The following is a 27,174-nucleotide window of genomic DNA, read 5'->3' on the forward strand; positions in this document are numbered from 1 at the left end:
TTTATGGCTGCACATGCTGACATCAAAGCAGTAATACTGTCACTTTAATATGTAAACATAAGTTCAAATAGTCCTCTCTGTCACAATAGCACAGCTTGTTATAAGTGGGAACAATCTGCATAACACACTGAAAGCCTCCTTAGCCTGTATGTGCTTAATTAAGTATGAATGCATTTGTTTGTAAACTGTGGTTGATTGGTAAGTCATCAGTGGGCCTGAGTGTGCAGGACTGCCTTTGTTTCTGCCTGCATGAGACTGGTTGTGTGATTCCACTTGAAAAGGACATCAAAACAAGACTCCCACTAGCATGAATATAGCTTTCAGAGTATTTTTGTGGGTTCTGGGCCCCGTTCCTCAAAGCGATCGTAGCGCTAAGGTGATCGTAACTCCCATACTTTAACATAGACTTACGACTGTCGTAGCGCTACGATCGCTTTGAGGAACGGGGCCCTGATCGGATCTCCCAGGTAGTATAACCAGCATGTGACATGAACAACTTGTGACATTACAGAAGGGTGTCATGCTGTCCATCAACAACACCAGAGACCTCAGCTCCACAGTGGGAAGGTTCTATCTGCCTCTCAATCGGACAGCAAAGGAGGACCCTGTTTTTTCTCTACCCTACATAGATGAGGCTGACAGAGGTAGGTTAATGAATCATAGATGGGTCTGATGGAAGTGTGACTATGTTAGCCAACATAGATGAGTCTGATGGAAGTGTGAATATGTTATCCCATCATAGATGGGTCTGATGGAAGTGTGACTATGTTATCCCATCATAGATGAGTCTGATGGAAGTGTGACTATGTTATCCCATCATAGATGAGTCTGATGGAAGTGTGACTATGTTATCCCATCATAGATGAATCTGATGGAAGTGTGACTATGTTATCCCATCATAGATGAATCTGATGGAAGTGTGACTATGTTATCCCATCATAGATGAGTCTGATGGAAGTGTGACTATGTTATCCCATCATAGATGAGTCTGATGGAAGTGTGACTATGTTATCCCATCATAGATGAATCTGATGGAAGTGTGACTATGTTATCCCATCATAGATGAATCTGATGGAAGTGTGATTATGTTATCCCATCATAGATGAGTCTGATGAAGTGTGATGTTATCCCATTATGTTATCCCATCATAGATGAATCTGATGGAAGTGTGACTATGTTATCCCATCATAGATGAATCTGATGGAAGTGTGATTATGTTATCCCATCGTTAGTGTTCCCCCTAGGATTCAGAAAGGGCAGGGTAACTTAAACAAAAAGGGCACTTCATAATCTAATAGGGCACTTTGGTGAGGATTATTGAAAAAATAACAATAACAAAATGTATATGAAGTCAAATGCTCTTATAATTTTATTTCGAAAGTTCATTTATTACTCTTCTCATTTTGTATTTTAAGATCAAAATTTGGGAAAAAAAGCATTTCAAGACATTAATCTGTTGTCACATTTGTTTACAATTTCACAAAACACGCAAACAACAATTTACAGTCTTCTTTTCTTTCTTGCCAAGCATTTGTTCACAACTTTTTTCATGTCAATGTCTGAAACTGACGATGCATTCAGGCTAATCAAGAGAAGTCTGTTGCAATTTTGAACACTGAGTCTGTTTCTATGATCTGTCACAATCAGTTTCACTTTTGAGAACACTCTCTCAACTTCAGAAGTGGACAATCACAGTTGCATGAATGGACAGTAATTGAACAATGTTTGGATTCAAGTTTCCAAGTTGAGGCTTGAGTCTTCAAAATGGTGGAGGGTGAACTGGTGTCAAGCTCCTTTACTTGACTCCACTCAATCTGTGTTTGGTCGACATTAAGTCCATTTCTGCCCTTGGTGTTCCACTTAGAACATAATGAACAAAACATCATTCCCTTCTTTTGTCATCTTCTGAGTACCTCTCGACCAGGGACGGTTTTGTTGCCACTTTGTGTCAAATGCAGTCTTGTGACCACCATCTTTCTTCTGTGTTGGATTAACTGACTCTGTCTCGTGTGCCCTTGAATTTTCATAGGAAACCGACTCTGACTCGTCTAAGTCCGGTCTGAAACAAAATATATACAAAGTTAATATACCATATTCAAAATATTCTTAGATACTAAATTTGCAATCATAATTATTAAAACAAAAATACACACAATAATACACCTGAACGTAAGTATCTACTGTGGAGAGCTTCGACAAGGGTGTGGCTTCCCATTGTTTGAAATCGTAAAATAGTTTTACTCCTTCAAGACTTACATTTTTATGAAATCGACAATAAACACTAAAAACAAGGCTACCAAGTGAAGCTGTTATGCAAGCTGTATTAACTATTTCATTTCCCAGGACAAACAACAAAATAATTCAAGATCAATTTCAAATTGCCGATGGATTCAAAATGGCGGACATTTTCGAGTTTCAGATTTTCGTTGTCTTTAATAAATGAAGGTCTTATTTGAAAGGCATGTGAAATTGAAAGGGAAATCAACGGCCTAAAAATCACGAACTTAGAGGCACATACCTGTTAGGAGCGAAGAAATCTATTAGTCGGCGACACTTCCTTGCTTCAACCTTCACCGCTTCTTCTCTTTTCCATTTGATTCTTTCCTTGGTAGGCATTGTGATTTGTAAAGCGAATTAAACACATTTGACTTCGCCATGGTTTAAATGCCAATTTCCTAATCATTATCAAAACAATTTTACGCCTCCCCTTGAAAGGGAGAGAACTCCGTCCTTAATAAAATCCGGAAAATACACACGGGTTCTTGTAAAATCAAGCACAGCTGGAAAAAAAAAACTGGGATTGGGGCGAAAAGGGCAGGGCGCAAAACAAAAAGGGCAGGGCGCAAAAATCAAAGGGCAGGGCTCAGCGCCCTCCTAAATGTGCCTAGGGGGAACACTAATCGTAGATGGGTCTGATGGAAGTGTGACTATGTTATCCCATCATAGATGAGTCTGATGGAAGTGTGACTATGTAATCCCATCATAGATGAATCTGATGGAAGTGTGACTATGTTATCCCATCATAGATGAGTCTGATGGAAGTGTGACTATGTTATCCCATCATAGATGAATCTGATGGAAGTGTGACTATGTTATCCCATCATAGATGAATCTGATGGAAGTGTGACTATGTTATCCCATCATAGATGGGTCTGATAGAAGTGTGACTATGTTATCCCATCATAGATGAGTCTGATGGAAGTGTGACTATGTTATCCCATCATAGATGAGTCTGATGGAAGTGTGACTATGTTATCCCATCGTAGATGGGCCTGATGGAAGTGTGACTATGTTATCCCATCATAGATGAGTCTGATGGAAGTGTGACTATGTTATCCCATCATAGATGAATCTGATGGAAGTGTGACTATGTTATCCCATCATAGATGAATCTGATGGAAGTGTGACTATGTTATCCCATCATAGATGGGTCTGATGGAAGTGTGACTATGTTATCCCATCATAGATGAGTCTGATGGAAGTGTGAGTATGTTATCCCATCATAGATGAATCTGATGGAAGTGTGACTATGTTATCCCATCATAGATGGGTCTGATGGAAGTGTGACTATGTTATCCCATCATAGATGAGTCTGATGGAAGTGTGACTATGTTATCCATCATAGATGGAGTCTGATGGAAGTGTGACTATGTTATCCCATCATAGATGGGTCTGATGGAAGTGTGACTATGTTATCCCATCATAGATGAATCTGATGGAAGTGTGACTATGTTATCCATCATAGATGGAGTCTGATGGAAGTGTGACTATGTTATCCCATCATAGATGAGTCTGATGGAAGTGTGACTATGTTATCCCATCATAGATGAGTCTGATGGAAGTGTGACTATGTTATCCCATCATAGATGAGTCTGATGGAAGTGTGACTATGTTATCCCATCATAGATGAATCTGATGGAAGTGTGACTATGTTATCCCATCATAGATGAGTCTGATGGAAGTGTGACTATGTTATCCCATCATAGATGAATCTGATGGAAGTGTGACTATGTTATCCATCATAGATGAGTCTGATGGAAGTGTGATATGTTATCCCCATCATAGATGAGTCTGATGGAAGTGTGATCTATGTTATCCCATCATAGATGAGTCTGATGGAAGTGTGACTATGTTATCCCATCATAGATGAGTCTGATGGAAGTGTGACTATGTTATCCATCATAGATGAGTCTGATGGAAGTGTGACTATGTTATCCATCATAGATGAGTCTGATGGAAGTGTGACTATGTTATCCCATCATAGATGGGTCTGATGGAAGTGTGACTATGTTATCCATCATAGATGAATCTGATGGAAGTGTGACTATGTTATCCCATCATAGATGGGTCTGATGGAAGTGTGACTATGTTATCCCATCATAGATGAGTCTGATGGAAGTGTGACTATGTTATCCCATCATAGATGAGTCTGATGGAAGTGTGACTATGTTATCCATCATAGATGGAGTCTGATGGAAGTGTGACTATGTTATCCCATCATAGATAGTCTGATGATGGAAGTGTGACTATGTTATCCATCATAGATGAGTCTGATGGAAGTGTGACTATGTTATCCATCATAGATGAGTCTGATGGAAGTGTGACTATGTTATCCATCATAGATGAGTCTGATGGAAGTGTGACTATGTTATCCATCATAGATGAGTCTGATGGAAGTGTGACTATGTTATCCCATCATAGATGAGTCTGATGGAAGTGTGACTATGTTATCCCATCATAGATGAGTCTGATGGAAGTGTGACTATGTTATCCCATCATAGATGGAGTCTGATGGAAGTGTGACTATGTTATCCATCATAGATGAGTCTGATGGAAGTGTGACTATGTTATCCCATCATAGATGGAGTCTGATGGAAGTGTGACTATGTTATCCCATCATAGATGAGTCTGATGGAAGTGTGACTATGTTATCCCATCATAGATGGAGTCTGATGGAAGTGTGACTATGTTATCCATCATAGATGGAGTCTGATGGAAGTGTGACTATGTTATCCCATCATAGATGATGGAATTCTGATGGAAGTGTGACTATGTTATCCCATCATAGATGAGTCTGATGGAAGTGTGACTATGTTATCCCATCATAGATGAGTCTGATGGAAGTGTGACTATGTTATCCATCATAGATGAATCTGATGGAAGTGTGACTATGTTATCCCATCATAGATGAGTCTGATGGAAGTGTGACTATGTTATCCCATCATAGATGAGTCTGATGGAAGTGTGACTATGTTATCCCATCATAGATGAATCTGATGGAAGTGTGACTATGTTATCCCATCATAGATGAGTCTGATGGAAGTGTGACTATGTTATCCCATCATAGATGAGTCTGATGGAAGTGTGACTATGTTATCCCATCATAGATGAGTCTGATGGAAGTGTGACTATGTTATCCCATCATAGATGAGTCTGATGGAAGTGTGACTATGTTATCCCATCATAGATGAGTCTGATGGAAGTGTGACTATGTTATCCCATCATAGATGAGTCTGATGGAAGTGTGACTATGTTATCCCATCATAGATGGGTCTGATGGAAGTGTGACTATGTTATCCCATCATAGATGAGTCTGATGGAAGTGTGACTATGTTATCCCATCATAGATGAGTCTGATGGAAGTGTGACTATGTTATCCCATCATAGATGGAGTCCTGATGGAAGTGTGACTATGTTATCCCATCATAGATGAATCTGATGGAAGTGTGACTATGTTATCCATCATAGATGAGTCTGATGGAAGTGTGACTATGTTATCCATCATAGATGAATCTGATGGAAGTGTGACTATGTTATCCATCATAGATGAGTCTGATGGAAGTGTGACTATGTTATCCATCATAGATGAGTCTGATGGAAGTGTGACTATGTTATCCATCATAGATGAATCTGATGGAAGTGTGACTATGTTATCCCATCATAGATGGAGTCTGATGGAAGTGTGACTATGTTATCCCATCATAGATGGGTCTGATGGAAGTGTGACTATGTTATCCCATCATAGATGAGTCTGATGGAAGTGTGACTATGTTATCCATCATAGATGAGTCTGATGGAAGTGTGATGGATGTTATCCCATCATAGATGAGTCTGATGGAAGTGTGACTATGTTATCCCATCATAGATGAGTCTGATGGAAGTGTGACTATGTTATCCCATCATAGATGAGTCTGATGGAAGTGTGACTATGTTATCCCATCATAGATGAGTCTGATGGAAGTGTGACTATGTTATCCCATCATAGATGAGTCTGATGGAAGTGTGACTATGTTATCCATCATAGATGAGTCTGATGGAAGTGTGACTATGTTATCCCATCATAGATGAGTCTGATGGAAGTGTGACTATGTTATCCATCATAGATGAGTCTGATGGAAGTGTGACTATGTTATCCATCATAGATGAGTCTGATGGAAGTGTGACTATGTTATCCCATCATAGATGAATCTGATGGAAGTGTGACTATGTTATCCCATCATAGATGAGTCTGATGGAAGTGTGACTATGTTATCCCATCATAGATGAGTCTGATGGAAGTGTGACTATGTTATCCATCATAGATGAGTCTGATGGAAGTGTGACTATGTTATCCCATCATAGATGAGTCTGATGGAAGTGTGACTATGTTATCCCATCATAGATGAATCTGATGGAAGTGTGACTATGTTATCCATCATAGATGAGTCTGATGGAAGTGTGACTATGTTATCCCATCATAGATGAGTCTGATGGAAGTGTGACTATGTTATCCCATCATAGATGAATCTGATGGAAGTGTGACTATGTTATCCCATCATAGATGGGTCTGATGGAAGTGTGACTATGTTATCCCATCATAGATGAGTCTGATGGAAGTGTGACTATGTTATCCCATCATAGATGAGTCTGATGGAAGTGTGACTATGTTATCCCATCATAGATGAGTCTGATGGAAGTGTGATATGTTATCCCATCATAGATGAGTCTGATGGAAGTGTGACTATGTTATCCCATCATAGATGAGTCTGATGGAAGTGTGATTATATGTCTATCCCTATGTTATCCCATCATAGATGAGTTTGATGGAAGTGTGACTATGTTATCCCATCATAGATGAATCTGATGGAAGTGTGACTATGTTATCCCATCATAGATGAATCTGATGGAAGTGTGACTATGTTATCCCATCATAGATGAGTCTGATGGAAGTGTGACTATGTTATCCCATCATAGATGAGTCTGATGGAAGTGTGACTATGTTATCCCATCATAGATGAGTCTGATGGAAGTGTGACTATGTTATCCCATCATAGATGAGTCTGATGGAAGTGTGAGTATGTTATCCCATCATAGATGAATCTGATGGAAGTGTGACTATGTTATCCCATCATAGATGAGTCTGATGGAAGTGTGACGATGTTATCCCATCATAGATGAATCTGATGGAAGTGTGACTATGTTATCCCATCATAGATGAGTCTGATGGAAGTGTGACGATGTTATCCCATCATAGATGGGTCTCATGGAAGTGTGACTGTTAGTGTTATCCCATCATAGATGGGTCTCATGGAAGTGTGACTATGTTATCCCATCATAGATGGGTCTCATGGAAGTGTGACTATGTTATCCCATCATAGATGGGTCTCATGGAAGTGTGACTATGTTATCCCATCATAGATGGGTCTCATGGAAGTGTGACTATGTTATCCCATCATAGATGGGTCTCATGGAAGTGTGACTGTTATCCCATCATAGATGGGTCTGATGGAAGTGTGACTATGTTATCCCAACATAGATAAGTCTCACGGAGGTGTCAATATGTTCTTAGCATAGATGAGTCTGATGAAGGTGTATGTTAATCCTACACAGATTGTACACAATACATATTATTTAAACCTTTCTGTCAAAGGGAAGTAACTGTAATCCATTGTTTCAGTGTCAACCATCACGAGTTAATGGTTCTGTCCAGTTGCCCTTTAGTGAAATGAGTAAAATGGATTGATAAATGTAATATTTTGAGAATGAAATGATCCTATCCCATCTTCTATGTGTACAGGCCTGACTATGAGCATCAGCCAACCATGTTTCCCCAATGTGGGTGATGTGAACCACCTGATTGGCATGGTGGGTGTGGACCTGCACATGGAAGACATCGTCCAGGATATCACCTACTACAACCCAGGAGATGGCTCATATGCATTTGTTGTCACAACTGATGGTCAGTCACAGTTTATTTATAACATATAATTGCTCAATTATTATTGATCTAATTTAACACTTTCGTTAATTTTAGAGTCCTTCTAATGACACCAGTAGGCTCAGGAAGAGCAGATTGTTTGTGCAATAGCCAAAGAATAGATTTGGATACTTATTTAACTAGATAGAATGGGATATTTTGGTGTTAGCTATCTACAATTTGCAAGCTGTTCCTATTCTTTGATAGGCATTTATAAGTTTATTGCCCTGGAAGTTGTTTGTCATAAATATTTGAGTGTCCTTAGAAGCTTTTCCTGGATACAAATAAGGCCAATTGTTTCAGTATCGTCTGATCATTGGTTTTCGGACAACACAGGTTTTACATGACACTTAATTGACTAAACAGTTTTATACAATACTCCTCAAATATTTTCATACGAGTCACAGCTGACTCATTGTTTTCAAATTGTTTTCAAATTTACTCCAGTAAATACAATAACCATGCAGTGTGTCAGTTACAACAACAGAGGACAATATCGTAAGATGTGCATTCACAGCCCTTTCTTTATTTTGAATTAATATTGGAATTATTTCATTTCTTTGAGTGGCATTTTAGAAGTTGAGAAGTACAATATGAACACACTTTATGGACACTTCTTTTATTATACCCCCGCTACGAAGTAACGGGGGTATATAGCGTTCATTCTGTCCGTCCGTCCTTCCGTCCCGAAACTTTGTCTGGAGCATATCTCTTAAAGGTTACATGCTAGGTTCACCAAACTTCACACACATGTTAATCTTTACCCATTGATGTGCCTTTTGCTATTTTAAAGTTTTTCAGAATTTGTTTTGTTGTTGTTTACATGGAAACATGACTTGGTGCAAAATGTGTTTGATGGTTACCTGGCCACAGCATATCATCGAAACTATACATGCTAGGTTCACCAAACTTAATACACAAGTTAATCATGACCCACAGATATGCCATGTGCTAAAAAAATAACAATCTTCATCTACGTCCACTTCATTGTGTGCAACAAGTTCAATTGTATGTCAGGTTTCCACGGAAAACACAAAAAAGTAATGTTTCCATAAATTATTACTGTAATCAGTACATGGCAAAACTATTATCTAAGATGTATATAAAGTTTAGTAGAGTCAAAGAGAAAGTCTTGTGAGCTGCTGATCCTTGTCACATTATATATATCAATATCAGTCATTTCCATGTCCCAAAGTGGGAAGCGGGGGTATGTGAGCTGTGCTGACTTCTACACTTGTTGCGTGAGTGCGACATTTCGATACAGATTCTTGTACCATTGTCAATTCCTGCTTAACAACAGTACAAAAAATCTATATTGAACGTCGCACTCATTAAATACAAGACGTTGTTATCCTTCAAGTTTGTTCATATTTCATTGACATGTTTTCATGACTCACAAATTATGTGTCAGCATGACTCCCAAGGACATTTACCGTGAATCACTATGACTACCATTTTTCTAAGTCTATGAAAAACCCTGACAGAAGTGTTTACTGTCACTATAATGAGGTAGTTTGTGTCTCACAGACCTTGTACACACTCCGATGATAGCTTGTGTTTAAGATAAAGTTGTCTTTATTGAGTTAGTGACATGTTTTACAATTGCTCCTGCAATAATCGAGAAAACAGCGGATGTTCTTATACTCTTAAGCATCCAAACAGTCAGTTTCTGGTGTCCCCACCGTGATATTGCTGTAATATTGTAAACTCATTCATTCACTTAAATAGCATTCTTTAAATGGTTCAATTTAAACAGAATTGTACATTAAACATTGATGTAAAGAAAACAACTAAATATCAATTTGTTGTGCTGATTATGGCAATTTGTTTGCATTTCAGGTTTTACAATTATGCACCCATCCTTTGAGCGTCCGATCCGTACCAGTGTCCAGCCAATGCATACAGACATTCGGCACTTTGAAAATTATGAAGGATTTGAAGATATCCCGAGATAAGATTCTAAAGTAAGAAAAATATCTATGGAAACTAAAATGATTTTTTTCTTTGTTGAAAATAATTATGTACAATCTAATCAAACATCTGATATTGTTAGAAAACTCTCTTGCAATTACTGGAGTCTTGTCCAAGCTGGTGTACGGTGTGTTTTGTTGTGTCAGCCACGAGGAAGGGGGAGGAGAGACTGCTCCTGGGGCTGCGGAACCACACCAACCTGGAGGGAGACATCATTGAGACACAGCACTTCTGCAAATACCTCTGGAATAAGGTTGGTCATTTCAATTATGATGAACTTCATACTCTATCCTACAATTCTGCAAGTTTACCTCTTCACATTTTCTAAGGTGATACACCTCACTGTTGTGAGTGGCATCATTCACCTGCCTGGAACAGCTTGTGATGGCTCTCAATCCTACATTGTTATCATTGACTTATCATGCCTTATCCATACTCTCGGGTTTGGTCTTCTGTCACCTTAACTCTCTTCCAAAACTGTTGAAAGCAATATTGTAGCATTTCTGAGAACATTGTTTTAACTTATCCTGAACTGAAACCTGTGGATATTCTCACACTAGAGATATGTCACCCATAGTTACTTTTGTGAATTGTTACTTGTCATGTAAAATGTTTGGCTTGGACATTAAACCAATGATTATATGGGAGGGGTAACAGTAGGGATAACTTTTCGAAGACAATGCAACAAACTCAAAATACTTTTGGTATTGTATTTCTGTATTTGTACATGCAACTGCGGTGTTCATGTAAACCACTCTCTGTTGTATAGGTGGAAAATGTGCCATACATTGTCGTCATCAAGGTGCTTGAGGAACGCTCCGAGACCCGCCAGCTCAAAAACATCCACAGTATGTAACATATAGCAATGATTGTCAACACCCTGTGTTGTCCACATGTTCAGAGAAAGTTGCTTTATATGCTATTTTGTGTAGACAATTGCTGGAAGTATTTGCTGTTTATTGTGTATTGTGTGAGATTATTGTGAGTTAATGCTGTTTTGTTGTTCAGTCCACAGCCAGCCTGACCTGGTGTATCATCGTATTGACCTGCTCCCCACAGAGAACATGTGTCTCCACCTCAAGCAGCTGGCCACTGTCGGTCAGTATCACTCTCAGCCTGCACCTAATAAAATTGGTTCGCTATCTAAATAATTAAGTGTCACAAATGGAAAACGGGAGAATTTCTTAAATATTTGACAAGATTTTTCTTTTTAACACTATGAGACAGTTGTCATTGATGTGCATCCATCTGTGAGGAATTGAGGGTGATGATGGGGAATAAGTGGTCACCCAAAAGTATTCCTGCTTGTCTTCTTGGAAGTCAGACAATACAACAAAAATCAATTCATGTAAATAAAAACAATAGATGTTGATGTACGTTTGGTCAACACACATGAAGAATGACACGTTTCTATTGAGTTTGGTTCTATTTAGTAAATCAGGTATTTACATGGACCACTTTTACCTCCCATGATTGTAAAGAGATGTTACTGGTTATTGCATTGCAGATATCAGCACTGTGTTCATGTCCCCAAGTAGCTTTGTAAGTCCATTTGAACACCTCAGTCAGGATGAAAACAAGAGAACAGTCCAAATGTATCTGGCCTACTTGAAAGATGACACAAGACTCATCACCAACCCAGGTCTTAAGGTAGGCACCAACCTCCAGGCCCATACTCCTTTAACATGGTGCACTGGTAATCTCAGGCTCCTGGACCTGGGAGTACATCAGTCTCAGGCTCCTGGGGCATGTAGCACTGTCAGTCTCATATCCCAGGACAAGAGTACTGTCTGTTTCAGTCATATATGTATGTATTTAGCTTAGCCCTGACATGTGATGTTCGCTATGGTATACACTAATGATGGGATTGTTGCAAGTGCTGAGAGTATGGTGTGATGGATTTTCCATGTGAGTACATGTGTTGATGTCAACATAAGAGCTGAACATTGTCACTGTTTGTGCCAGGTTGCTGTGCGTAATGATGTTGCAGCCAGCAGTCGGATCAACTCAGAGTGGATCCGCAGATACTCCACCAGTAGACTGAAGGACTACATCATCCGCAGGTGAGGAGGCAGAATAATGGATCAACTTATAAAATAATTCCTCAAAAGATAGATCATCCTCTCAAGGGGTAGCATTTCAGGAAATGTACACTAACCTCTGGATCCATTCCTGTGGTTCTTTTAAATAAAAAAATTACCTGCCCTGATTTTTATCAAAATTTTATTGACCAATCAAACATTGACATAAGTGAAAGGGTAAGGGAGGTAACTTGTATTACTTAGAAACCAAAGTCAGTACTCATTTTAATGGACATGAAGACATCCTTTTCATCCTTTCCATGTGATCTTTTATGTCTGTCTTTTGTGTGTCAGTTTTTGTTCCCCGCCGCAACGCGGAAGGGGGGACTATGTATTCAGCAGGGTCTGTACGTCCGTCCGTCTCGATTCTTGTTTATGCGATATATCTCATGAAATGTTGTACCCAATGTCTTCAAATTTAGTGACAGCCTGCTTTGGCGGATTACACAGACATCAGTTGATTTGGGTGACCTTGTCCTTATTTTCAAGGTCACCACGACACTTTGACCACTTTTCAAACTCTTGTTAATGTGATAGCTCATGAACTGTTGTACCCAATGTCTTCAAATTTGGTGACAGTCTACATTTGGTGATTACAGGGACACCAGTCGATTTAGGTGACCTTGACCTTATCTTCAAGGTCACCATGACACTTCGACCACTTTTCAAACTTATGTAAACGCGATATCTCATAAAACGTTGCACCCAATGTCTTCAATTATGTCGACAGTCTACTCAATATTGAGTCTGGTTTGTAACTTGCATTCTGATGGATATGTTAGACCTAGTAACGCACACAATAAAATTAGGAAATGGAAAAAGGGCTGATAATCTAAATTTGCAAGAACCAGTAATTAGTCTAGGTTTACCAAAGTAAATGTAAGCCCTGTAGGTCTGCACTAGCTATTATTCAACCGTTATGGGAAACAAATTGGTCATAGAGTCGAAACTCCATGTAGAAGATTTGATTGACTGTTACAGGTATGTGGCCACTCCGAGTGGTGTGTTCCGGATGTTTCCAGGGACACTACTAGACAAAACATTTGATCCAACTAAACGCTCATGGTGAGTTTTTGTCATGTTTTATCTGTCATGTATTCAGTTTAAAAATGTATTTTCTGATGTAACTTGTTCTAAAATAATATATATAAATGTTTCACTTTACAAAGGAAATAACAGCAAATAATATTCCTGCAGGTACACACGAGCTATGGAGTTCCCAGGGCACGTGACTCTTACAGCGCCATACTTGGATGTTGGTGGTGCCGGCTACATTGTCACCATCAGTCACACCATATTTGAGGGAAAGTAAGTGGCATCCACCTCAATCTGTTGCTTCATTTGCTTCCAATTATGTTACTATAAGAACTGTATTCATTGTACAGACTTGTTCTCATTAATTCATGATCTATATGTAGTCAGTATTCTATCAAATAACTATTTTCTGCTGTGCTTTATTCAGACCAGCAGCACTGCATAGCCCTAAGGACCGTGTGGTTGCTGTGATGGGCATGGACATCACTTTAGGCTACTTCCACAAGCTCCTGTCAGAGAGCATCCCAGCCTGTGAACAGCCCACAGTCAGGTGTGTATAGTCTCTCCCACTCAGACAGCTGCTTGTAGCAGTACTACACAGGTTTATATTCTTGTAGTCTTACCGTATATCCATCAATACTGTATAATACTGTATAGTTTTACGTACAGGATCATCTGAAATTTGTCAATAGAATTTGGCAAAACAGTTAAATTTACATATATATTTATTTCAGTTTTGTATTGAAATAAACTACAAAGTATCAACAACATATGACATCACACCAGTGATATCTAACCAGTAATCCAGACCTTAGTTCCCTTTCTGTTTCATCTATTGGCAAGTGTTGGGAAAGACGTGTATCGATGACTACAGTAGTAGTTAAACAGAACTAAGCCTACTAAATTGGGACTTATATAATTGGCAATTTTTCTATAAAAAGTGGTAACACCAACCAAAGTACATTGAACATAAAACATCAGCAAATCCATAGTGAATTATGCAAGTTAATCATATTGTTACACTATCTGGTGTTAAAACATGTTCATTGACTTTCTTGACCTCTGTTTGTTATCTAGTTCATTAATTTTACTCAAAATTTCATTCAATGATGGTTATATTAATTGTGTCGTAATTGTGCGCCCCTTCGATACAACTTATGTTGACATTATTCACAGCAACCATGATCATATTACCATAGCTGACGGAGAAAAGATATAAATATCATTAATTAGGCTACTTAATTCGACTCATTAAGTCATATTTTTGTAGCTGTATGATAACATGTCAACAAACTGTTTTTGCACTGGAAATATCATGATTGCATGGAACCACAGTGGTGAGGAAAAGTATCCGACAATGCTGCCACATAATCCTAGTTATGATTTTATTTTATTTTATATTTAGGCCAAACCAATTTTATTTATTGTTTTATGGATTGTTGTCCTCAGAAAACCTTAAGGCAAGGCAGGAGGAAAAACAAATAAAGATAAAAATCACCAGTCAAAGTAATATTCCTTTGAAATATTAAAAGTATATTACTTTTGGCAATTTATGAAGTGTATATGGGGCAAAAAACAACCTAAAAACATTTTTTTGCACATTTACCTTTTTGGCCAATAAAAATATTAAAAGTTTATTTGAGCGGGGAAAATTTAAAAAAATAAATCTTCATATTCTTGAAAAATTACGACCGGCGGATCCATAAATCAAGAAATAAAATTGGTCTGGCCTCACATGGGTACAATGTGTGAAGCCCATTTCTGGTGTCCTCAGCCGTGATGTTGCTGGAATATTGCTAAAAGCGGAGTAAAACCAAACTCAGTCAGTCAGTAATAAATCAAGTATTATTTCATAATGTTAAGCTTGATACATGTGTCACAATGAGAGCTGATGTTTGGTAACTTGCAGAAAAGCTGTTCAGTATTTGTTTGCAACTCTATTGGTGTAGCTAGCTATGATGGGTAGCCTTCAGCTAATTGAGGTAAAACATGTCTGTAGGTGCTTCCTGATGGAGGACAAGGGCTACCTGGTGGCTCACCCTGGGCTCATCGACCCCAACGGAAAAGGACCAGTAGAGCAGCAGCATATCACACACAAGGTAGGCAGAGCTGACAATATTACTGTTACTTCTAATATGGAATATAGGTGTCATGTAAATTGTTGTCCCTCGCCGCAACGCGGAACAGGGGACTATGTATTCAGCGGCGTCCGTACGTATGTATGTCTCGATTCTTGTTAACACGATATCTCATTAACTGCTGTACCCAGTGTCTTCAAATTTGGTGACAGCCTACGATGGGGGATTACCCAGACACCAGTCGATTTCGTCATATGAGCGAAATATTCTCAAGCACAACATTAAACCCAATTTCACCTCACCTCACAGTTGTTTTTGGAGACCTTGGCCATATCTTCAAGGTCACCACAACACTTTGACCACTTTTCAAACATAAGTAAACGCGATATCTCAAAAAACATTGCACCCAATGTCTTTATTTATGTCGGCAGCCTACATTGGGTGATTATGCAGACACCAGTCATTTCAGGCATCTTTTATGTGACCAAAAAATATAAGGTAGTAAATATGTTATAGATATTCCATTCTTTAGCAGCGGGGGACATTGCCATATCTGTAGCAACCACTTGTGTTCAGAGTGTTTATGGGTTATATGCTATATGAATGTAAGTAAGAGAGAAATCAAGATATAATCTATTACAATTACCTTCTTTTCATTTCTGGTCAGAGTTATCTCCTCCTGAACTCTCATATCCCATCTTATCAAGTTGTCGATGCAGGTGTTCCTTGACCCTGGGCCTTTGTTGTTATTGTATAACATGTGGGGAGTCTTTCCTTGGAAGGCTACTCATTACGATAGTGCAGTGATTTGTTGTGATGTTTCACTTTATGGGTCGGTAGTCATAGTCCGGTTGGCTCAAATGCGGACTGATGAATTGCAGTCTAACTCGAAAACTAATAAACATATAATACTCAATGAAACGCTGATAATCAAAACATCAGACCAACTCTTAGAGCTTTTTGCAGAATTTATGTCCTAAAAATAAAAAAGTTTAAATAATTTTTTTTGACACAGTTCACTATTTGTTACGAGGGAAGAGTGCAAAGACAGGAACAGCCAGGTCTACACAACGCACATGCACAAGTGCCGACAAAGTTATTGAGTCATTTACTTGTGCTGTGCCATCGCAATACTTTCTTGCACACCTGGCTGTTCCTCTCTATGGTGGCATTACTTCACAGGAATGGGTGATCTTTAATGAATGAGATTCTACAGCAGCACCATTACTGGGAAGTCATGTGGAGCACTTGACCTTTAAGGCTTTAGGCTATTTTGCCATATGACCCAGAGGCCAAGGTTCAGTGTATTGCTGCTTTATGTGCATATGACCAAGAAGTTGTGGAGATGTACTGCTGGCATGTATGTATAAGTGGGGTTCACCTTATTCCCTGTTATCAGATCGAAGAGAAGAAGTCTGCAATAGTTTGACTCAAGTATATTGTTATATCAAATATCCTAGTTTATGTAACATTGCTATAAGATGTGTGCTACATTTAAGACAAGTGCATCAGCTGTTGATATTTTATACACACTCTACATTTATGTATGCCACAGCTTCCGTTTCGAAAGTATTGTTCCTGAGATGACACATTAATGAATCCTGTTTGCAGGAACCTTTGGTTGCCAATGATATATTGTACCACACTGGCTTTGTGCAGAAGAAAGTGTGCAACAAGTATAATGACCGGACAGTACAGAGATTTTACAATGTAAGTATAAAGTGTATTTACCGTATTGACAGATATAACCTTTAACCTGCTTTAATGTGTAATTGAAGTAATCAGTGTTAATAAAATAGCAAATGTTGAGGGGAGTTATGTGTATTAATGTGCACTATCTGGGTATTGCACTTGTTTCAGTTCAACACCAGCCTGAATGGAGTGCTCACCAACATGGTGCATGGAGAGCATTGTGCTAGATATCAGGTATTGTCTTTCAACTCACTGCAGTTACGAAAATGGGTAAATGTGTCCTGTTCACTCAGAAATTCATGTATTGCAGAGCCACAGATAACTTTTTGAGTCACTGGGTTATGTACTCACTTGTGTTCATCTCAGTTGGGTATCCATATATTCCTTTGAATAACCAAATAAATTGTACTCACCTCACTCACTCATTTGGGTATTTGTCATTTTCCATTAATTTTAAAAATATAATAAAGTTTAAAGGCTAGTGTTTGTTATTTATATTTGATCTGTAATATGAGAAACGATAAGAAAGACTGCAAGTTCCCATGTTCATGTCCTGATATAGAACCTCTCAATATACCTCAGTTATTTTATCTATCCATCGGTACGCAAGCTAAGAGTTGACGTGTTTGTGTGTACGCATGTAAGATCACATTTATTGAGTATTTACAAAAATAAAAGCGTACATGTATGCAATGGACTTGATGGGAATTGAGTTTTCGCGTAAATATTTGTGTAATTTACACAGATACGCAGCTTATCTGTACCTCTGATTGTGGAGGAACTTTTGAAACGTACAGCTATGTATTTGATTCCACCTTAAATCAGAACTGTTTCATCAAAAAAGTGTTGGCAAATAATCCAGCCATGTAGACTACTTCTGATATTATTGAAAGATGTTTTACCATTTCCAGATGACACACATCCCTGGAACAAATGCCTTTCTTGGTATTGTCAACCATACCTGTGAGACGGCCACTGCATTCTGTCCATGCAGCATGGTGGACAGGCTCTGTCTTAACTGTAACCGCATGGAGCAGAATGAATGTGAGTGTCCATGTGAATGCCCACTTGAGATGAACCTGTGTACAGGGGAACTGATGGACTTCGAAGACCTGTAAGTACCTTATCTCTATGTTACTGATATCTATTGAAACGTGGAACATAAGGGCCATTTAGCCCACACAATACTGATAATCCAAATCTGATTGCAGTGAGTAAAACATTATAAGGTGGTGCTTTAATAGACAAATCTTCAGTAGACTTTTCAGCTGTACTAAACATTAGACTTATTGTTACAGTAACCCAAGCTGCTTCCATGCCCCTGAGGAGGAGCGTCTGGTTGTTGCTGAGCCAGTTATTGTGGAAGATCTCCAACAATGTTACCAGCCTCGATGTGACCAGCGCAAGTCCAAGATGTGAGTAGCAGCTACTTAGGACAAGTTAAGAAATTTGTTATCCCCCGGTTTGAAAAATTGGGAATATAGCAATCAACATGTCTGTGTGATATTTTCCAGAACAATTGGCTGTTTGTTAAAAATACCATACAGATCAGTCTAGCCTTTTGATGATTTTGGATTCTTAAGAATACTGACCATCAATACTTTTTCTTCACTGAACTAAGATACCCAATGTAATTGAAACAAAAGTAGCAAAACTCCAACAAATTGCACCAGACCAGATGGTTGTCATCTCCTGTTTTTGACGATGCTTTTGCTGCAGATTTTGATCATCCACACATCGTTACAAAGTTGACTTCGAAATAGCCTTCATGAAATGCTAGCTAAACTACAGGGTAGCAGTTTTATGATGTGCAGAGAAAGCATTCATAGCTTGTTGTTTTGCATTGACTGTGTGGGTGTGTTGAATTGTGGGTGAATCTACATAGAACTTGTTGTTTTGCAGGAACTGTATTGCATGTGTTGAATTGTGGGTGAATCTACATAGAACTTGTTGTTTTGCATTGACTGTATGGGTGTGTTGAATTGTGGTTGAATCTACATTGAACTTGTTGTTTTGCATTGACTGTGTGGGTGTGTTGAATTGCGGGTGAATCTACATAGAACTTGTTGTTTTGCAGGAACTGTATTGCATGTGTTGAATTGTGGTTGAATCTACATTGAACTTGTTGTTTTGCATTGACTGTATGGGTGTGTTGAATTGTGGGTGAATCTACATAGAACTTGTTGTTTTGCAGGAACTGAATTGCATATGTTGAATTGTGGGTGAATCTACATAGAACTTGTTGTTTTGCATTGACTGTATGGGTGTGTTGAATTGTGGGTGAATCTACATAGAACTTGTTGTTTTGCATTGACTGTGTGGGTGTGTTGAATTGTGGGTGAATCTACATAGAACTTGTTGTTTTGCAGGAACTGTATTGCATGTGTTGAATTGTGGGTGAATCTACATAGAACTTGTGTGTTTTGTGTTGAATTGTGGGTGAATCTACATAGTGTGTTTGGTGTGTTGTTGAATTGTGGGTGAATCTACATAGAACTTGTTGTTTTGCATTGACTGTGTGGGTGTGTTGAATTGTGGGTGAATCTACATTGAACTTGTTGTTTTGCATTGACTGTATGGGTGTGTTGAATTGTGGGTGAATCTACATAGAACTTGTTGTTTTGCATTGACTGTATGGGTGTGTTGAATTGTGGGTGAATCTACATTAGAACTTGTTGTTTTGCATTGACTGTGTGGGTGTGTTGAATTGTGGGTGAATCTACATAGAACTTGTTGTTTTGCATTGACTGTGTTGCATGTGTTGAATTGTGGGTGAATCTACATAGAACTTGTTGTTTTGCATTGACTGTGTGGGTGTGTTGAATTGTGGGTGAATCTACATAGAACTTGTTGTTTTGCAGGAACTGTATTGCATGTGTTGAATTGTGGGTGAATCTACATAGAACTTGTTGTTTTGCATTGACTGTGTGGGTGTGTTGAATTGTGGGTGAATCTACATAGAACTTGTTGTTTTGCATTGACTGTGTGGGTGTGTTGAATTGTGGGTGAATCTACATAGAACTTGTTGTTTTGCATTGACTGTATGGGTGTGTTGAATTGTGGGTGAATCTACATAGAACTTGTTGTTTTGCAGGAACTGTATTGCATGTGTTGAATTGTGGGTGAATCTACATAGAACTTGTTGTTTTGCATTGACTGTGTGGGTGTGTTGAATTGTGGGTGAATCTACATAGAACTTGTTGTTTTGCAGGAACTGTATTGCATATGTTGAATTGTGGGTGAATCTACATAGAACTTGTTGTTTTGCATTGACTGTGTGGGTGTGTTGAATTGTGGGTGAATCTACATAGAACTTGTTGTTTTGCATTGACTGTGTGGGTGTGTTGAATTGTGGGTGAATCTACATAGAACTTGTTGTTTTGCATTGACTGTGTGGGTGTGTTGAATTGTGGGTGAATCTACATAGAACTTGTTGTTTTGCATTGACTGTGTGGGTGTGTTGAATTGTGGGTGAATCTACATAGAACTTGTTGTTTTGCATTGACTGTGTGGGTGTGTTGAATTGTGGGTGAATCTACATAGAACTTGTTGTTTTGCATTGACTGTATGGGTGTGTTGAATTGTGGGTGAATCTACATAGAACTTGTTGTTTTGCATTGACTGTGTGGGTGTGTTGAATTGTGGGTGAATCTACATAGAACTTGTTGTTTTGCATTGACTGTATGGGTGTGTTAAATTGTGGGTGAATCTACATAGAACTTGTTGTTTTGCATTGACTGTGTGGGTGTGTTGAATTGTGGGTGAATCTACATAGAACTTGTTGTTTTGCATTGACTGTGTGGGTGTGTTGGATTGTGGGTGAATCTACATAGAACTTGTTGTTTTGCATTGACTGTGTGGGTGTGTTGAATTGTGGGTGAATCTACATAGAACTTGTGGGGCGGTGGGGTAGCCTAATGGTCAAAGCGTTGGCTCGTCACGCTGAAAACCCGGGTTCGAATCCCCACATGGGTACAATGTGTGAAGCCCATTTCTGGTGTCCCCCGCCGTGATGTTGCTGGAATATTGCTAAAAGCGGCGTAAAACCAAACTCAGTCAGTCAGTACATAGAACTTGTTGTTTTGCATTGACTGTGTGGGTGTGTTGAATTGCGGGTGAATCTACATAGAACTTGTTGTTTTGCATTGACTGTGTGGGTGTGTTGAATTGTGGGTGAATCTACATAGAACTTGTTGTTTTGCATTGACTGTGTGGGTGTGTTGAATTGTGGGTGAATCTACATAGAACTTGTTGTTTTGCATTGACTGTATGGGTGTGTTGAATTGTGGGTGAATCTACATAGAACTTGTTGTTTTGCATTGACTGTGTGGGTGTGTTGAATTGTGGGTGAATCTACATAGAACTTGTTGTTTTGCATTGACTGTATGGGTGTGTTGAATTGTGGGTGAATCTACATAGAACTTGTTGTTTTGCATTGACTGTATGGGTGTGTTGAATTGTGGGTGAATCTACATAGAACTTGTTGTTTTGCATTGACTGTGTGGGTGTGTTGAATTGTGGGTGAATCTACATAGAACTTGTTGTTTTGCATTGACTGTGTGGGTGTGTTGAATTGTGGGTGAATCTACATAGAACTTGTTGTTTTGCAGGAACTGTATTGCATGTGTTGAATTGTGGGTGAATCTACATAGAACTTGTTGTTTTGCATTGACTGTATGGGTGTGTTGAATTGTGGGTGAATCTACATAGAACTTGTTGTTTTGCATTGACTGTGTGGGTGTGTTGAATTGTGGGTGAATCTACATAGAACTTGTTGTTTTGCATTGACTGTGTGGGTGTGAATCTACATAGAACTTGTTGTTTTGCATTGACTGTGTGGGTGTGTTGAATTGTGGGTGAATCTACATAGAACTTGTTGTTTTGCATTGACTGTGTGGGTGTGTTGAATTACATGGGTGAATCTACATAGAACTTGTTGTTTTGCATTGACTGTGTGGGTGTGTTGAATTGTGGGTGAATCTACATAGAACTTGTTGTGTTGAATTGTGGGTGAATCTACATAGAACTTGTTGTTTTGCATTGACTGTGTGGGTGTGTTGAATTGTGGGTGAATCTACATAGAACTTGTTGTTTTGCATCCCCTACATAGAACTTGTTGTTATCCCCCACGCGAAGCGGGGGATATAGTATTCGGCTCCGTCTGTCCGTATGAATTGGAATATCTTAAGAACCGTTCACTAGATTCTTTTCATATTTGGTACCAAGGTTCATCACAGTATAACAAAGGTTCAAATCATGGACATAGTGAGTGAGTATGGTTTTACGCCGCTTCAGCAATATTCCAGCAATATCACGGTGGGGGACACCAGAAATAGGCTTCACACATTGTGCCAATGTGGGGAATCGAACCCGGTTCTTTGGCGTGAGGAGACAACGCTTTAACATTTAGGCTACCCCACTGCCAAGAATGTACATAGAAGTTGTTGTTTTGCAGGGACTGTATGGGTGTGTTGGACTGTGAGTGGTGCCAGCTACAGGCAAATGGCAATACACGGCTCAAGACTCCCTACTGTGCTAGTCAGAGGGAATGCTTCGGTGGAGTGGTCGGAGCACCAACGCCATATGGAGATGAAATCAATGGTTAGTAGACATTCTGTCATGATAATCCTTTTACGTTTATTAAACAAACAAGACCTATGAATATTGAGCGCTGGTTATTTTACTTGTTCTCACTGCCCAAATATGTTTAAGGAGTCTAATTCACAGATGCTTACTCTTAGCTAACATATTGTCTATTGTATTAATACTTTTTTTATCATGTATTTTCCTATTTGGAAGTAAAGTTCAACATTTTTCAAATCACTCACCAGCAATAGCTTTGAACTTTGTGTGCATATCGGACATGGATATTTTCCAGCCATGGAACAAGAGTTTGACCCCAGCAAGCCAAAGAGTACCCCAGTTGGGCCTGTAGCAGGAGGGATCATGGGCTGTTTTCTCCTAGTGGCCCTGGGAGTGTACTGTTACCGCCACCATGTGCACCGCAACTCTCACCATTACATTAGCACACTACCAGACAATCAAAACCGAATGTCCCACTACTACAATGAGCCTGATGACCCAGAGCCAACTGAAGAGCCAGGAGCAGGTGTGTTGTCTCACTTTATACTGCCACATCTCGTTGATTTTGTAAAAGGTGTAGACACTCATTAACACCTTAATTGAAGAACAATTTTAAGTTTTCTTTACAATATTAAAGCTAGAAAATGCAGCTGAAAAGGGATGTCTTTGGAAGAATTGTATCATACTCAATGCTGGAGAAAAGAAAAGACTCTTGTCAATGGCCAAGGTACATTGTAATATGTCTTGTCTATTTCAGGACACACTAACTTCGTGTTGGCATCATTCGAAAACCCAGCCAGTATTTCTCCATATCGAGTCAACACATCCTACCGCCGTCCTGCTGGTGGTGATAGTGACCATGGCTACAGTACAATGACACCACATGAAGACAGTGAGCATGCAAGTTTGCCTTGCCTAGAACCTCTTCTTATTGGCAAGGACAGATACAAGCCTCATGGCCTCACAAAGACTCCTATGTTGCCCCCACCTCCAACAACCAGTAGGCGCAGTCGAAGCCCTACTCCACCACAGACTAGACTGTCCACATACATGCCCATACCAGAACAGACTGTCATACCCTCTGAGTCAATATTGGGGCCGACTACAGTGATTGCCGAAGCCCCACATAGTGTTATTGCCAATGTGCAGGTACACATGGTGGACACACACTGAACTGAAGGAAACCTGGCACTAAACTGCCAACACACTGGGCTTCATCGCGACTCTAGTGCTCACAAGCTGTGCCAGTGGTGGGAAAGGCATAGTCCGAACTTCAGTAGTCAATTTCTCAGGGATACCTCACTATGGCAAATGTAGACTATGTGTGAAGGCCAATAAACACTGGCATGACTGCCACATGGAAGAGTTATGAGTGCCAGCAGGCACCTAGTTCATCAAGGAGTACACCAGACTGAGAGTGCCAACAGGCATGGAGCTGATCAAGGAGTACACCAGATTGGGAGTGCCAACAGGCATGGAGCTGATCAAGGAGTACACCAGATTGGGAGCGCCAACAGGCATTGCTGGAGTACACCAGCCAACAGGCATGTAGCTGATCAGGGAGTACACCAGATTGGGAGTGCCAACAGGCATGTAGCTGATCAGGAGTACACCAGATTGGGAGTGCCAACAGGCATGTAGCTGATCAGGGAGTACACCAGATTGGGAGTGCCAACAGGCATGTAGCTGATCAGGGAGTACACCAGATTGGGAGTGCCAACAGGCATGTAGCTGATCAGGGAGTACACCAGATTGGGAGTGTCAACAGGCATGTAGCTGATCAGGGTGTACACTTGATTGGGAGTGCCAACAGGCATGTAGCTGATCAGGGAGTACACTTGATTGGGAGTGCCAACAGGCATGTAGCTGATCAAGGAGTTGATTGGGAGTGCCAACAGGCATGTAGCTGATCAGGGTGTACACTTGATTGGGAGCACCAACAGGCATGTAGCTGATCAAGGAGTGCACCAGATTGGGAGTGCCAACAGGCATGTAGCTAATCAGGGAGTGCACCAGATTGGGAGTGCCAACAGGCATGTAGCTGATCAGGGAGTACACTTGATTGGGAGTGCCAACAGGCATGTAGCTGATCAGGGTGTACACTTGATTGGGAGCACCAACAGGCATGTAGCTGATCAAGGAGTGCACCAGATTGGGAGTGCCAACAGGCATGTAGCTAATCAGGGAGTGCACCAGATTGGGAGTGCTAACAGGCATGTAGCTGATCAGGGAGTACACTTGATTGGGAGCACCAACAGGCAAGTAGCTGATCAAGGAGTGCACCAGATTGGTGGGTTTGGCAACCAGCAAGAAAGCATGATTATGACAACTGAATATGATGGCTGTGTGTATTTCCAACTTTGATGTGATGATATTATTTAGTGCTCTGTTCTCTCACCCTTTCACCTTTGTTCACCCTCCTTTGTGTTGGAGATGGATTGTTTTCAGTGACAAATAGGAACACCTGGTGAAAGGACACAGACTACAACAAAAGCAGTCACATATGGCAGTCATACTGTTTGCCAGAATTTTTAGAAGCGGGTGTTTGTCAAAATGGCAGTGTTTGGACCAATCTTTGAGCACTAGTACAATGTGTATTTGACCTTGTATAGGTGGAAAAACGGCATTTACTGTTTGCTATATTATCTCAATACCTCATTAGGTATATATGTGGCATTTCCTCACTCTCTCTTCTGTGCATGGCCCGTTGAGAGTCATATTGTCTCTTTCTTGAGATAACGTGCAAAAGCGTTTTAGAAACCACAGTGATGGACATGATTGGATAAGCTTATATAACTTTACTGACCTCTGTGTGCAGACATCCAAGTAGAGCTGGATGGGGTGCAGAAAGTGCTGTATTGTTCGCAAGTGTATGTCAGCTAGATGTGTTTGTATCTTTCATCCTGTTGTATAGTGAATTAGGCGGTTGAGTGCTATTTCTTTTTCAGAGCTTTACTGTGTAGCTGTCTTCCATGGCTCTGATTACCTCCCTTTCTTGTGTCTGCTACATTCTAAGTCAGTAGCTCTATTCATTAGGATATTGCTACGTCTATGTGGTTAAGTGAATCCCAAAGACATTAATCAGATCACCATACACTCATATGGGGATACTTAATGTGATCTACACAAAGAACTGATGTATCCATTACCTCCCCAAAGACTGTTCTATGGCCATGTTTTGTTGTTATACCAACTATGTTTTAAGATAAGGAAGCAAATTTAGAAAGTATTGTGTGTGTCAGTTTCAGACCCAAAGATTTTGTTGTTAGCTTTATCAGTTAAGATATATACAATTTGTGATGTTTTACACAATACAGCTTTATTGTTTACATTGTTGTACATTTAGACACAGGACTTCGCATGCAGGATTTTCTCTCGTAAGATAAAAGAAAATTACTTTCTGTGTGTAAAGTGTTGAAAAATATTTATTAATGACACAAATACAATAAATGTCAATAATGAAATGTAACATTCTATTGGTGTGAAGCAAAACATATAATCTTGCTTGATCTTAGGCCAGCTTTGAGTCAACAGACTTGTTATTATTTATGACCTAATCAAATACATAGTTGATCTCACTATCACAAATTATTAGATGTATTACTGAAAAAGAAAGTTATTATATTTATGTATTAAGTATTTCCATTGATCTGTAAGGGGAAAGATTTAATGTGTTGATTCTCTAAATACTCCACTGTTTATCCTGTTTTTGACTACTTGTTTAGTTCAAATAGTCAGATGCTTATGAAGTCAGAATTTAGGTAAACGTTTAGAGTAAAGGAGGATTATATATATATATATATATATATATGTATATGATATTTACAGTGTGTACATCATAGTGCAAAAGTATATGTGCTGTAAGTAGTTACCATAGAGTATACTATACAATTATGAAATGTACATATGTAAATAGCACAGAGGTTTTAGCTTTGTATTGTGCGACTGGTTTGCCCCGTGGTCTAGTGTGATGTAGACTGGCAACTCTAGGATCCTCCTGCAGGCTTCCTGTCCTCCTCCTCTTTATGTGCTACTACATGTAATAGCAGTATCAGTTGCTGGACAAGGGGTATGTATGTGATGGAGTGAACACAAAAACTTAGTTGACCATCACTTTGTTGATATTATGGTTTCCTCGGACATGTGCCTACCAGGGTCTTAACTATGTAGGTTATCTAGGAATCTAGGCTGTTGAATGCTAATTGTTATCAAATTTTGTAAGTTGTAAATGTGGCTAATGCTCTTTTGCATTAGCATATTTTGTAATAAAAGAAAAGAATAAAACTGGTTAAATGTTATTTATGACATGAAGTATGATACTGTATTATCACCATATGAGGATTACAGATGTGGAGCATGTTGCAGACTTAAACACCTACAGTCTGTTTGGGTCAAATGATACCGAGGATACTGATGAAAACATCAGACCAACTCTGGAAAAAAGTTTCATGATGTCTCAAAAATAAAAAAGTTACTTAACAAACTATCATCATTTTGT

The 27,174-nt window shown here is 39.3% G+C and overlaps 2 protein-coding genes across 5 annotated transcripts in view; both read left to right on the forward strand.

Moving 5' to 3' along the window:
• Positions 1-23,849, forward strand: part of LOC124286496 (VWFA and cache domain-containing protein 1-like) — a 78,827-nt gene extending 54,978 nt beyond the window's left edge. Inside the window, 19 exon segments of the mRNA XM_046722873.1 lie at positions 512-644; positions 8,057-8,218; positions 10,076-10,189; positions 10,354-10,460; positions 10,977-11,055; positions 11,216-11,305; positions 11,715-11,857; positions 12,173-12,270; positions 13,270-13,353; positions 13,486-13,596; positions 13,751-13,873; positions 15,323-15,422; positions 17,013-17,111; positions 17,262-17,327; positions 18,005-18,207; positions 18,392-18,508; positions 22,549-22,694; positions 22,972-23,202; positions 23,434-23,849. Of these exon segments, the coding sequence (XP_046578829.1) occupies positions 512-644; positions 8,057-8,218; positions 10,076-10,189; positions 10,354-10,460; positions 10,977-11,055; positions 11,216-11,305; positions 11,715-11,857; positions 12,173-12,270; positions 13,270-13,353; positions 13,486-13,596; positions 13,751-13,873; positions 15,323-15,422; positions 17,013-17,111; positions 17,262-17,327; positions 18,005-18,207; positions 18,392-18,508; positions 22,549-22,694; positions 22,972-23,202; positions 23,434-23,849 (2,622 nt within the window).
• A 195-nt stretch (positions 23,850-24,044) lies between these two features.
• On the forward strand, positions 24,045-26,960 carry LOC124286197. 4 transcript variants are annotated; one of them, XM_046722557.1, is made up of 4 exons: positions 24,045-24,148; positions 24,310-24,534; positions 24,620-24,848; positions 24,939-26,960. In XM_046722557.1, exons 1-4 carry the CDS (start codon positions 24,045-24,047, stop codon positions 25,038-25,040), a joined length of 660 nt encoding a protein of 219 aa, XP_046578513.1. In that variant the 3' UTR covers positions 25,041-26,960. The 4 variants fall into 4 exon arrangements, with proteins under 4 accessions (XP_046578513.1, XP_046578509.1, XP_046578501.1 ...); XM_046722553.1 differs by having other exon boundaries at positions 24,620-24,754; positions 24,800-26,960; XM_046722545.1 differs by having other exon boundaries at positions 24,620-26,960.
• Positions 26,961-27,174: the final 214 nt, after the last annotated feature.

The sequence above is a fragment of the Haliotis rubra genome, unplaced genomic scaffold (genome assembly GCF_003918875.1).
Source record: "Haliotis rubra isolate DU_JTF1 unplaced genomic scaffold, ASM391887v1 Scf110, whole genome shotgun sequence".
NCBI lineage: Eukaryota > Metazoa > Mollusca > Gastropoda > Lepetellida > Haliotidae > Haliotis > Haliotis rubra.

Coding starts and splice junctions, on each gene's coding strand:
- LOC124286197 (XM_046722545.1), top strand. CDS start 24,045: ATGAGTGCCAGCAGGCACCTAGTTCATCAAGGAGTACACCAGACTGAG. Junction 24,149..24,309: donor CAGATTGGGAGTGCCAACAG/GCATGGAGCTGA, acceptor GAGTGCCAACAG/GCATGTAGCTGATCAGGGAG. Junction 24,535..24,619: donor TTGATTGGGAGTGCCAACAG/GCATGTAGCTGA, acceptor GAGCACCAACAG/GCATGTAGCTGATCAAGGAG.